The sequence below is a fragment of the Phasianus colchicus genome, chromosome 5 (assembly GCF_987193195.1).
Source record: "Phasianus colchicus chromosome 5, bPhaCol1.hap1.1, whole genome shotgun sequence".
In the NCBI taxonomy this organism is placed as follows: domain Eukaryota; kingdom Metazoa; phylum Chordata; class Aves; order Galliformes; family Phasianidae; genus Phasianus; species Phasianus colchicus.
Window position 1 is genome coordinate 24078506 of NC_143440.1, and position 14382 is coordinate 24092887.

General features: G+C 37.0%; 1 protein-coding gene across 1 annotated transcript in view; it reads left to right on the forward strand.

Moving 5' to 3' along the window:
- The window catches only part of MYBPC3 (myosin binding protein C3), a 57529-nt gene that overhangs the window by 41214 nt on the left and 1933 nt on the right, over positions 1 to 14382 (forward strand). Inside the window, exons 27-34 of the mRNA XM_090140912.1 lie at positions 344 to 511; positions 1806 to 1894; positions 5451 to 5646; positions 9339 to 9478; positions 10155 to 10314; positions 10843 to 10979; positions 12824 to 13010; positions 14197 to 14239. Of these exons, the coding sequence (XP_089997038.1) occupies positions 344 to 511; positions 1806 to 1894; positions 5451 to 5646; positions 9339 to 9478; positions 10155 to 10314; positions 10843 to 10979; positions 12824 to 13010; positions 14197 to 14207 (1088 nt within the window). The 3' untranslated portion in view covers positions 14208 to 14239. The remainder of the gene's footprint in view (positions 1 to 343; positions 512 to 1805; positions 1895 to 5450; positions 5647 to 9338; positions 9479 to 10154; positions 10315 to 10842; positions 10980 to 12823; positions 13011 to 14196; positions 14240 to 14382) is intronic.

Consider the following 14382-nt stretch of genomic DNA (forward strand, 5'->3'; position numbering starts at 1 on the left):
CTTTGGACACCTACAGAAAATAAGCTTCAGGAAAAAATGAAATTGAGACTTCACTTTCTAGCTACTACCAAAATGCTTCCCTCTCCATCTTCTGCTAAGAAAATAAACGTCAAGAAACCCCACAGCCCTAAGCTCTGTGAAACAGAATGCTGAAGAAACTACCCAAAGTTGATCCCATACGCTTAGATCAAGAGTTCTCTTCCAGTTCAGTGTATTCCATTCTAAGTATGGTATTGCAAGTTAAATCCATGTTACCTCAATACAAATTTTCTTTCAATTGTACACAAGGCATCAGTTTGGAAAATTAATAAAATATTACAATATAAAAATCCTGTACTTGCAGCTGCAGAATGGACTCCAGCTCTACCTGGCCTAACTGAGCGAACATCTGCACTGATTAAAGACCTGGTCACAGGTGACAAACTTTATTTCCGTGTGAAGGCTATAAACTTGGCTGGTGAAAGTGGAGCAGCAATAATCAAAGAGCCCATTACTGTTCAAGAGATCATGCGTGAGTATTTAGATTGAATAAATCTCACCCATCTATTGTCTATGGTCAAAATTCTAATTGTACACAATGCAGAAAAATCCCAGGTCTGACAAGGCTGTGCTGCCTTCTGAAAATAACATCCAAACAATTCTGTCAGCTTGACTATGTGCTAAAAATCTTCTGAACCAGAGAACACTGCCATCCCATCCAGCTCTTCTATTTCTAAAGTGTAGCTGTTAAAACTCAAACGTGCAAACTATGCTCTTCTCACCTCGAATAACATCAGCATTTAAGGGGACAGTTTTTAATATCTGGCTCTCTACTAGGAAAGCCATATATTACCGTAAAATGACCACATTCACTGAGGCAAGAAGTCTCTTCAAATGAAAGTAGTTATCTGAACTTGATTGTTCTGGGTTATTAATTAACACCATGTTTATCACCCAGCGGTAAAGGATTACAAGTCATTTGACTGGAGTCCAAAAGATATCAAGGGCTGCTAATAATGGATTCTTCAGCCTTGACTCACACAAAGTGTCTGCCAGAGTCTCACTAACAGCAAAATGACTCAGTGTAAACGAGAGCTGCGATGCAGCTCAAAACTAAATGGACATGATGACAGGTACTCCAACTGCCGGTTAATATACTTTTCTAAAAATGACTGAGAAAAGAAAATGGGACACAAGGAGAATGTAGAAAGCGGGGACTGAAAGAAATAGCATACACTGCTGTCCTTTAGTGAAAAGGAAGGTGTGCTATGTTACTCCACACCCTGCACCTCAAAGTACTGTGACTGAATTACCAGAGAGGTAAAGGCAATTCACTGATTGCTGTACTTTCTAAATCCATAAACATCTCCAAATGGCAATTTGCAAGGGGCTGTAGTAAAAACAGAGCAATGGATTAATCATCATCTATAATTACGTTTTCAACTCAATATACCCCTTGTTCTGTCACTTCTACTACCTGATAAAGTTCTCCAAAGAAATAAAGTCCACACAGCAGATTCACATCAAACAGAAGTCACCCAAAACTGCCATTCTGGATAAAACACTGTCTCAGAAGTCCTGCCATCAATGCAAAATGCTCTGTTGTAAATATGTAAATTTGTTACTAGATTTGTATCTTGTAGCCAAATACATCAGAAAATGCTTAGAGAACTACCTGCTCTGCCACTGTAAAAACAGACTGCACCATTTTCTTATGCTTACAAGTATCCAAGCCCTTCCTCTTCAGTATTTCATCTTATTTGGCCTGTAGGTAATATCTCAAACAATCAAAAGCTTTGTATTAACATACTATTGCTTAACTGCAGAGCGTCCCAAGATCTGGCTGCCGCGCCATCTCAGACAGACTCTGGTGAAGAAAGTTGGTGAGACAATCAATATAATGATACCTTTTCAGGTTTGTGCTGTTTTCTATTTACCTACAGGTATTTATCGTGACTTAGCTAAAGTAGTTTCCCTTATGCAAATTCCTATTGCTCCACTTCTTGAGTAGTATTAATAATCGCTCTAATATCAGTAAGGTGTTTTGGTTGGTTTTGTTCGTTTTTTACAGTTCCAGTTGATTTTGTTTGTTTTTCATAACTTTTCTTGTCCAAGAGAAAGGATTAATTACTGTAACTGTAGAGCCTTATCTTGTTAATCACACTTCAGTTACACAAGCTTGTTTAAACTTGTAAAAAACAAGCTGATAATTTTGCTGCTTTCGGTGTCCAAAATGAAGAAAATTTACCCAAAATTGACAAGCTGCCCCACAAGCAGAGAATCTGATGAAGTTTAAGGGGTTATATTAAGAACATAAGACACAAATATATCACTGTCTTCCTAGAATAACCTTTTCCTATTGTCACTATTTTCCTAAAATAACCTTTTTGCTCAGGCCAGGCTTATCACAGCACTCCCCAAGAGCTGACAGTCCTTTTCCCTCCTTCCCTCATAGCCCTACCTGCTATGTCCTTAGTTCCCTGGGCCAGCACAGGTACACACTGCAACTAATTCAGCACTTCACTTAGCATATCATTAGCTGTCGCCAAACAAAAAGGATGAACACAGTCTTCCCTAACTCTCCTCAGCAAGGACACTGAATCATCTGTATTTTATTCTGTCATCAGTTTTAACAGACCTGTACTAAACTAATCCTAGAGATTTCTAGTCCACAGCCTAATTTAGCTGAAATGAACCAACTAATTCTTAAGTTATTTGAGTGGCTGATTGACAGACAAATCACATAAACGTATAGGTTCCTCTTTCTAAAAAAGGTAAGGGAAACAAGAAATGCTAAAACCTATCCATCAACACAAAATTTTAGCCAGGAAACAAAACCACAGTTTTAATTCATGGTATATATATTTAATGAAATATTTTTTTAGCTATTTTTAAGTAATTAAGAATTATTAAACAATTCCTAATACTTTAAAGCTTCTTAAGATACTCAAAACTGGACATCTTTCAGAAAAGCATAGGAAAAATAACATTTTGCTATTTGTATTTTTTAGATAGTTTTTTTATTGAATTTTTTTTAGTGAGGAAAATTACTAAACAGATACAATTGCAGTCTTCAAATTACAAAGAGCTTAATTTATAAGACCACGAACCATGGAACACAGGGTAGGATAGGATCTAGACAAAGCATAAACCAATACCTTCTGTTATCTATAATTTTTCCGCACCTCTGTCAAAACTGCCTGACTCCTGTGGCCACTACTTAGTCACTTAACACTGGACTTCTGTCAACTATTTTGCCATGGTATCCTGAGCTAAATCCTATTCACAGTTCTATCCAAACTTTTGATAAGAATGTACAGAAAAAAACCCACAAGTGCAATATTATTACTAACCTATGCCCTACTTACACATCAGGCAGGTGGGATTTCTGCTGAAAGGAGGGGGAGCCAACATATTCTTATATCAAACTCAGCTACGTGGGCAAATGATTGAAGGGCTATTATGTGTTACTAGTGTGTAAGACTCACAGTGTGACTCCTTGTCAATCATATATATGTGAACATAAACATGAAAAAACACTTAAATTTGTTCTTCACTATCAGTAGACTCCCTCTTGAAGCTACTCTGGCGTGCTATTTATCTCCTTTGTCACTCACTATTCTCTCAGATTACCTGTGACACATTACTGAAATACAACCCTCTGAGATAGGTGCTTTCTATCTGTTTATGTTTTTCACAGCCTATAAATACAAGACTATATGAAAACCAACACTGTGAACACTTGTAATCTTCAGTTACCACTCAGAAAGACCTATAACGAAAGTAGCTGATCAACAACACTAGAACAGCAGCAGCTGCAAAGCTTAATTTATAACTGAGATATCTCTTCCAATCAGCCAACGAAAAAGGATACCTCATAATGTTACAATTTCTTGTAATCATTTTTACCAAGATACTTGGGGCTAGATTCTGTGTTCAATTTATTAAATAAATCAAGAACTACTCAATCTTGTAATCAGCCAAAAAAACTAGCCAAGTATTTGTCTTGACAAACTAGACGTTTAAGCAAACAAAACTTTATTATTATTATTTTTTACTCATATGAAACCTCTACTTCCATACAAGTAAAAATTTACTCTAAAATTTACCCTACAATAGAGGACTGCACTTGACAGGGTCACCAACAATCAGATACGGCAAGGAAAAAAAAATACATATTTCCTTTGCCTTGTTCAGGAATTTCTTCTAAAGCTTCCACCTGAAGCTCTCTCTTTCTCTATTAGTATTTTGTAAGAATGCTCTGAGAAAACAGATAAGGTGAAGGTACACTAAAACTGGACAAAATAACCTTATGTTATTATTTCAGAGCTAGAGGTCTGATGTGACTATACTCCTTGACAGAAAATATTAAGAAAATCAGTTGCCAACTGGGGAAAAAGGAAGATCCAAAACCACTGCTTACATCAGAGTTAATGATACATCATCAATTATGATACAACAACAAATGATGCAGAAACCAGATAAATGACTGTTCTTTTAAAGAATAACAATGTTTAGGTTGTTCAGAAACATTTTAAACTGTAAATCTGGACAGATCTTTGCTTGCTTCTTATAAAAACATTTTCCTAATATTACAGAAAAATTAAGTGTATAAACTTTCAGAGCAGTAGCAGACAAACCTAGAATAAAGGCACATCAAGGCACAGATATTTCTTTTCATTCTGTCTGCATTTCAGTATCTAAACCAGAAGCCTGACTATCATAAACTCCCTTGGTAGCCCAAGATACAGACTTACAAAGTTTCACCATGTTAATCTGACAGAAACTTTAAAATATACATATATATTTTCTGCTAGATTGACTACAAAAGCAGTTAATAAACATGATTTAGCCCACTTCTGTTTTACTGGCATTTTTGCTGTGGAAAATACTGTAGAAGTATCACTCAAAACTTCTAGAGAACTATTACCTACCACTTTTCCCAGAAGCGGCTGAGTGATGGTAACATAAACCATGCTCAATGATTTCACAAAGTCATTCTTCAGTGTTGAGGTGTGGCAACACTATTTGTCTAGGCTGATGGTCAGAAAAACAATTTTTACTATGCAGGAACAATTATACAATAAGATTTACACCCCCAAATTATAACATTTTAACCATGATTTGAAAGATATTGAAAATGCCTCGGGATAGAGAATTAAATGTTTTAAGGGAGTGAGTGAAAGGAACAATCAGCTAATTAACTCCTTAAACAAAGATTTCTATTACTTAACAATAATTGAAGTTAAACTGATCAACTGTTGGCTTCACAGATGCCTGGAAAATAGGACAAGACCAGCACAAGCTTTTTTTTTTGTAAGCATTTAGAAACTCTACTCTTAGCAGCTTTGCATACTAAGTTAGGGTTTATAGACTTATACAACACCATTACAAAAAAAAACAAACAAACAAACCAGAGAAATGAAAATAAGAACCTATTGCAGTCTAAAAATATTATTTTTTCTCCTCAGGGTAAGCCAAGACCCAAAATAAGTTGGATGAAAGATGGTCAAACTCTAGATTCGAAAGATGTGGGAATTCGGAACAGCAACACGGACACAATCCTTTTCATTAGAAAGGCAGAACTTCATCACTCAGGAGCATATGAAGTCAGTCTTCAAATAGAAAATATGACAGATACAGTTGCAATAACAATTCAAATCATAGGTAAGAACCCATCAACATCAGAACAAAGCATATCATACAAAGCAGTTACCCTGATGAGGCAATCCAGAGATACATCTACCACCAAATCCCTTTCTAACAATGGCTGGTAGCAGACGACCAAGACAAAGCACAGAGCAGGACCAGTAGTTTCCAGAATTTTCCCAGCTTGGAACGAGATGTGTCCTGGAGACTTCCTGAAGGAGAGGGATTACCTGCGTGTCCAATGAAAGATATTCTCTCCTATTTTGTCCAGTTTTTGAACCTTGATCAAGTTTCAGAATCCAAACATTCTTTTGCACTTAAATTGTGAAATTCTTTACATCTACAACAATCTATTTGGTTCAGCTTGAGTCTCTCTTCTCATAACCTTATTTGACATCCATGCTATTTTTTTTTTTAAATCAGAAAGACAGCAAATAATCATTTATCACTGCTTCCATGCTGCTCATGATTCTGAAGTCTTCAATCCCACTCTCCTCAGTTAACATTCTCAAGCTTTAAACTCTTTGTTAAGTTTATTTTCACAAAGATGTCACTCATCTTACCATTTGAATTTGAGTGTTTTGGTATTCTAGAAAACAGCAATCATGTCTCCAAAGGAAGAAATATGAATCCTGAAATGTACATTCATTGTGTTACTTCAGCAGATAACAAGAGTGAAGATAAAAGCATGGCACTAATATAGCTCTATAGGTATATTAAGAGTTAAAAACAATGACAGGATGCAGTCTTTTAAACTTATAAAACTCGTGTTTTAATGCTTCACTCTGCTGAGAGTGTCTAGGTAGCTTAAGGCTTAGTGGAAGCTTGCTCTCTATTTTATACAAAATCCAGCCTCTTTGCTAGTTTTATACTGAAGGAATGGACTGCTCAAGTTCCAGTATTTTTCTCTGGGATTTTGTGAGATATATTCTGGGATCTCGAGCACTCAGATTTCAATAATGTTCAGCCAGAATTATTCTATTTCTCCTTATTACAGCTTTACATAATTTCCTGATAACAATCTTTATTTCTTCTTTTCCTTCCTCTTTCACACTGTCATCCTAAATTTCCTTCACTATATCAATACCTTCTTAGAATATTCATTTTTGGGAGAAGAACACGATATAAACATAATTCCTAATTCTTTCAAATGAAAGGTATAATGCTGTTTTTGCCTAAAATTCTATAAAACATAGTTGGCAGAATCCATATGAAGTGGTGACAACAACAAGCAAGAAAGCCATACCAAATTGGAGTGAATGTTTTAATACCATCAGCTGGTCCTACTGAGGAGGATGGCTGCAGTACTGTGACAAAATAGAGGCCAACCAAAACAGGATAATCCCAGCTGACTAGGATCAAGAAGTACACCCTAAATACCAAAATATCTTTCTAAAACCAGTTCAAGATTCTCAATTCTAGCACGCTGCTCCTATAGCATAGTATCAAATGTCTTTCATTCAGTTTGGCACTATAGAAAAAACACACACTGATAGTCAAAGAGCTTTATATTGAAAATGACTGAAAACGCAGATAATCTTATCACAAAAATTAATGCAAGTCTGAGTTGAAAGACAGGAATTAAAACTTATTACTTCTTGGGCAGCTTGCTCAACTGAAAGGGAATAAATAAATTCCATTAGATTCCAGGCAAAGAACAGAAAGGGCTTGAAACATATGCAGATACTTCTGCAACTGAGGCATCTAATCTGATTCTTGATTTTGTCACTCTTTCATCAGAGCTATCTCCTTCCATTTCAGACAACAGAATCAAGCAGTCTGATAAAGAAAAATTCTCATGATCATTAACAGTGCAAATTGTGAAAGGACAACACTTCAAGAACTCTATAGCCAATTTGTGTCCTATCACTTAGGAAGTACCATCATAATCAGTGGAATGAAGTGACACAGATTCAAAAGTCATACCATGAACTTTCTGCTTCTTATGGAAAACTTTCTTCTGTACCATCAGTGGGGCCACTTCAGTCACATTGATCAAGATGGAATCCAAGTAGAAAGGCTCAAAAGTACTGCTGATGGAGTTGAGATTGGTGACAATTCATCTAGATTTTTGACTGCCTTCTGACAGAAATCAGACCAACTGACTACCAGTTCTTGCAACAAAATGCATACGGCAGTTTTTGTGAGAACCTTACAAACTTTCTGAACAGGTTAAAGAGGTTAGACTTTTTCAAAGTAGAACAGATTGTTGTTGCCAGGTTCTCTCATCATATTTTCAAACCAAGCAAAGATGCAACATGTTATTCAGCTTGTGCATCAAATGTAATCCTGCATTTTCTTGTTTCAACATGAGTTACGTTCCACAAGGAAAATATGTGTTTCAGATTTAATTTGAGTTCAGAATTGTTTAATTCTGACATAGAAACACCATTTATGTTGGAAACAAGAACTCCAGTACCTACTGTGGTACTTCACAGATGTCCTTGTTGATAGGTCTGAGGGTTATAATAGCACACAGGACTAGAAAAGATCACCTGGTTACTGAGTTCAGTTCCCTACAGTCATTGCCACCACAGAACTTGCTCAAAGGCGCTGACAGAGCATTTAAACACCTTAGGCCAGTTTTCATGGTCCTTCACCATCAGAAGTTCAAATGCATGAAAAGTTCATTTCTGGGACAGTAAAGAAGTCTGAGTTAATGAAACAGTTCAATGGTTAGGAAAATTTCAGGTTACAGCAGCGTTAAATAAAATTGCGTATCACAAATAAATTGTATTATAGGATGTCTGGCTGGAGTTAAGTGATGTTTTCTTTTCATTAGTATCCTACTTCTTTTCTTCCTGCTCCACCCTATCACTAAAGTTGTGCTATGCAGAGAAAGTAAGTTACATTAAAGACTCAAACAATTATTAACTACTGTCTCAGCACATTCTAAAACTAGATGAGAAAGTTGTTGAGCTGTGTTAGATATGAGCTATCATCCTGGCTTTCACACTAGCTTCAAAATCCCAGCAACCTCCACTTTTCAGAAAGATTCATTCTGCTTTCCTTGTTATGCATATTTTTTAATTAGCAATGTAGTCAAAAAGGTACAGATAATCATTGATAATCAGAGTGAAGAGAATTTTTATGTATTTTTCTCAGAACATCTTACATCATTTACTATTAAACAATTCTAGCAGTCTTGTCTGCTTGACACTCCTAACAGTTGGACAGATATTCTCAGTGCAGGACTAGATTCAGTATCCTAAATATTTGTCCTTGTTGGCACCACCTCATCCTACTTGGCTAAAACCCCCTTCCTTGCCCAGACAGTCTCAAATGTTTGGCCTTCCTTAGTGAAAAGGAACACAGGTTATTTGTTATCGGTACTCTCACTGTACCTGAAGGACTGACAAATTGTTATGTTGTAGAGCACATAATAAACCTGTAGCAAAGAGAGCAATCACACTCATCCAAAAATTCACAAGATTCTTTTTCAACTTTAAGGAAGAGCTTATCTCACCAACATCTATTGTGTTGCCTATATATTTCAGTAGGCCCCAGACATCCCAGGAAAGTATTGAAAAGGGCATTTGAAAATTTCCCAACTTTCCTGTTTATCGTTTCAACTTCACATAAATGAAGTGTACTGCTGTGGAACAATTATAGATTGCTATCAAGTTCTATTTTTACCCTGCATGGGAGGAAATGACAACACTTTCAGCTCCTGAAGCAGAAGCTAAGTTTTTTTCATGTCTCCTCTGCAGATAAGCCTGGCCCTCCTCAGAATATAAAACTGGCTGATGTTTGGGGATTTAATGTTGCCCTGGAGTGGACACCTCCACAAGATGATGGCAATGCACAGATCTTGGGCTACACAGTCCAGAAAGCTGACAAAAAGACAATGGTAAGCTGCACTGAGTCCTTGAAATTCTAAGGAGCTTAAACACTTTCTTTCGTGCTTGAACACAGACACCTAATGAAAACAGCTAAATTAACGACCTTCAGTTGTATGTCCAAAGTGTCCTATGGCACATCAAAGGCAGATAAACATTTTAGAATATAATCTAAAAAGAACCAAAACACTAAGTGGAAAAAAGAAGCATATATAGCCTGCCCCATTTCCGGTGGTAACTGGACTGATGCTGTGAAGGTGTTCTGAATCACATTTTTTACAAACACAGAGATAAACTGAAGGGGAGGGAAGAGCTCAGTGCTGGGCATCTTAGGGAACATACTGGGACAAGCAGTTTTATCAGGCAGACTGGGAAATGCCTCTCTCAAGGAAGGCCCCATCAAGTAGATGCATTCTCATCAGGCTCCCAAATGTAAGTAGTGCTAAAATGTAAGGAGGTTTTCCTCTTTGCTGTTGTTCCAAAGTGCAAATATTCATACAACTACATGAGCCAGAAAATAGAAGAAAACAGGTCAGCTGATCTCCACAAGAAAGAACATTAACGTTCATTTCCCAAGCTGTTAAATACCTGTAGTAAAAACAATCTCTCCATACCATGTCTGACCTCTTATCTTCTAACTAAGTCTTTCTTTCTAAGATCTTTCTAACTAGTGCAGTTTTGTTGCAGGAATGGTACACTGTTTATGACCACTACCGTCGTACAAACTGTGTAGTGTCAGACCTGATAATGGGCAATGAGTACTTCTTTCGAGTCTTCAGTGAAAATTTGTGTGGATTGAGTGAAACTGCTGCAACTACCAAAAATCCTGCCTACATCCAAAAAACAGGTAACATTTACTATTAAAACCAATCATTACAAAAGCTGCTAAGTCCCAGAAATAATACGTTTGCAAATGAAAAATATAATACTAGTAGATGCACCACCAGAGATATTTTCATTACTAAGTAACTAGCACTCAATGTATTTTAGCATTAACAGCCTTTATTTAGGCAGACTTCTGTAGAAACTGAATATTTTTTCAAAAAATACTTGATCAGACACTTTTCCTAAACTATAATGTTTCCAGAAAATAATACAACTGTGTGGTAACACATTCTAGGATTAAAAAGTAAAGATTTATATGATGAAGACTGCAGGCATGGTTATCACATTTTTAACATAAGCAGAAATTCAATCACTGTGAGAATCTTTCAACCAAAGTATTGCATTTTCAATGAAACTCAGTATTAAAATTTGCTGCATCATTAACATCAGTGCCATTGAAGTCACACAGCTAAAACAACATGGCAGTTAGAGTGTACACAACTCACAGAACTGAAAGCAGTTCTTACTATTTTGTTTCTTTGAATTGCAGGCACCACTTACAAGCCACCTAGTTACAAAGAACACGACTTCTCTGAACCTCCTAAATTCACTCACCCTTTAGTAAACCGGTCTGTGATTGCAGGATACAACACTACACTCAGCTGTGCAGTGAGAGGAATCCCTAAGGTACAAAATATATCAACTATCATTGATACAAGCAAAGATGCTGCCTTGGAATTCATGCCAGTTAAGCGTAACTAAAATAACTATGTTGAGGAAAAGTACACATCCCTGAATTATTACCCTCTAGAGATAATGGTAGTACACAGAACCAGATCCACAGAAGTATCTTTTCAACTTCTTGTGTTATTTTTCAGCTGTTATGCCTCACCCAGTTTACCAAACACAGTAAACCAGTGAGTAGAGTACAGGTAGAATGGGGTAAACACATAGATAGGCAATACAGCAAGGGAGACAGAGGAAAGGGAAGAGAAAGACTTGCAGCTTTATGCTAACCTTGCCATTTGGACAGTTTTGCTTTTGTTTTAAATCTCTTGAGAATATTTTCTCACTCTGCATGTATTTGTTGAAGTCTCTTCAGAGAGAAGAAAAAGTAGATGTATTTTTTTTTTGTTGTTAGAGTCAGGAACAAGTAGTAAAAACTGTATCAGCTAGGAGTTAAATTAAGGTTTGTCAGAAACGGGAAACAGACTTTTTGACTGCAATGAAGGAATTTACCACATTATGATGTAATCATGTCATAAATTTAAATGACAAAAAAAAGACACAGTACCCTTTTCCTTCCCCCTTCAGGCTGCTAATTTACACCTCCTCTCTACCTCTCAGGCCAGCACAAGGATTTGATAGCTACAAAGCAAAACACAAGATCACTGCTTGTTGCAATTAACTCAGGAAGCACAGGCACATAAGCAGCTGCAAAACAAGAACAGCACAGAAGAAACCATAGCAAGGACAGACAAAATCCATCTCCCAGCAGCTGCCTCAGGCTACATCAATGATGTAATTACAGTGCTAGCTGAGATGTTCCCTCTGGGTCATCTGACCCTTTTGAGTTTCTGTATCACTTCATTGTGTAACATTTTTACACTTCCTATTTTACAGCTGTTCAATACAGTAGACCGAGGCTTTTGAACCTGCTTGCTAGCTTTTCCTTCTACATTAGCCCAAAAAATAGAGTCTTCCTCTTTCAGCGCATCTCATACTCTTGAAGCAGCTTTTCCAGATACATTTCTGAACTTGCATTGCCCAAATTAATCATAAAGAAAAACTCTGTATCTAATGGGAAACTTGACAATAGGAATTTTTCAGAGAGCAGCTGATGTCAATGCAAGATTTGCCATTCCGAAAAACTGTAGGTTACCAAGTACTTTAAGTCTGCCTCTCTATTATGTGTATCAGTGAGCTTGAAATAAACAAGAACAGTTTGCCCTACACATGTTTTTCATTTTAAAAACTTAATTTATAAAAGACACTGAAATCAAAACACGATGACTTGAGTTGCTACTGGACCAACCAGCTGAGCAGGAACTTGATTCTGAACATTAAAATTGCTAAAGATGTGCTAAATTGTTTGGAAAATCCTTTCCCAGACCTAAACAAGTCACCCCATATTGGCCACACTCTGTAATTCTGCTCTGATAATCTCTGCAGTTCACCTTATGTAAGGTAGCTGAAGCAGTTAAAAATATTTTAATACGCACAGTGAAACAATCCCTGAAGGAATGGATTTGTAGCCAGTCTAAAGGTTTTAAAAAGTCACACTAATTTGTAGTATAGAGCTATGTGTTCTACTATTTGAGAGTTAAAGAAAATTCTTAACAATTGAATCATAAGCTTCATGAGTTCATACTTGGAAGGAGCAGGGGTTTCTTGAAAAATAATTAATGTTGCTGTGCAGTGTGCAGCCCTCACAATGCATACACTTCTGATGGCTAAACTAACATTGTTAGACTAGCAGTAAGTTTCATTTTCTGCCTCCTTTTTTAAAATTCTTCTTTTGTGCTCCTCAGCCAAAGATATTCTGGTACAAAAACAAAGTGGATCTCTCTGGGGATGCTAAATACCGCATGTTCAGTAAACAAGGTGTGCTGACCTTGGAGATTCGAAAACCCACTCCATTTGATGGGGGCTTTTACACCTGTAAAGCTGTTAACGAGTGTGGTGAAGCTGAAATAGAGTGCAGACTGGATGTCAGAGGTAATCAGATTGATATTATGGATATATTATGGATAACATTAACTTTGCAGGGAAAAACCAACAATAATGGTATTTAAAAAAAACAAACAAAAAACCACCAAACACTATTGTAACACTGTAATGGGTTGGAAACTGCAGCAACAGCATAGTAGCAAAGTCCTACATTGCAGCAAGTGAGGATATACTCAAAAAAGGCAGTCCTGGACACAGAAACAAAGGAAAGAATCTGCCTACCTTCAAAAGGCCTCACGGACATGGGGAGCTCCAGCAAGATACCCTCACCTCTACTGCCAACCCTTAAATGAGGTCTGGGAAGGGGTGGATCTTAGCTCCAGCCTTACTGGTCACCCAGGTGCACTGAATGCAGCTGAGCTCCCCAGGGTTGGCCCTGCCTACCACCAGGTGTTCAATCACTGGTTCGAGCCATGACTCAGCATGTCCACAACAGTTGGCTAACATTATCTAAATTAATCTACATTTGTTGATTACACACAAAAGCAAGATGGTGTTTTTCAGGCTAAACTGTTACAAAATAATTAAATTACTTGCTAGGCAACACAGGGCCACACATTTCTGAGCTGTTGTTTCTAAAGGAGATAGCACAAGAGCCTATCAACAAACACTTCATTGTGTGTAATTGTTCTAAACCGGTGAGTTGTACTCTGCAATAGAAGTTTGAACTCCAAAGTTATGAGCTGCTAGATATACGTAAGAGGTAACACATGCTATGTTGCAAACCATTTCCAGGTGGACACTGATAATTTGTTAAGCACCACAGTAAGGAATATCAAGTAAATATTTTCAGCAAAGCCACCACTAACATATCTATTTGACAATATGCTCATCTGAGTCCTGAAAGTCAGCAACGCAGCTCTGCTGAACTCGATCTAAGAGCTCTGAGAAGCCTAGCTGATGTGTGTGGCACCTTATTAAGACATATATACTATGTTCAGTTCAACAATTGCTCATGTACTTCTGTTCAGTGCCATCCTGCACACTGTAGAAATGGCTCAGAACTTCTTCTCATCGTCCTTCCACATCTGCTTTAAGAACATTATTATCACCTTAAGACTATCACAGATAAAAACAACCATGACAGAGATTCCATATTTATGCTTCAGCAATAGGTCCCGATTTAGAATTAGCTTCCTAATAATTTCTTACTTTTTTTTTTTTTTTTTTCCAGTACCTCAGTAAGACTCTGAATCCCAATTCATTCACACAGCAAGGTATGAATCAAAATAATTCAGCCAGATAAAGGAACAACAGGTGCTTGGTTATATATAAGAATAAACATTGTTTGTTTTTGTTAGGCCTAATGGAATTTTGATAATCTGGAGGTACATGCACGTTCTGATTTCCATTTGTAATT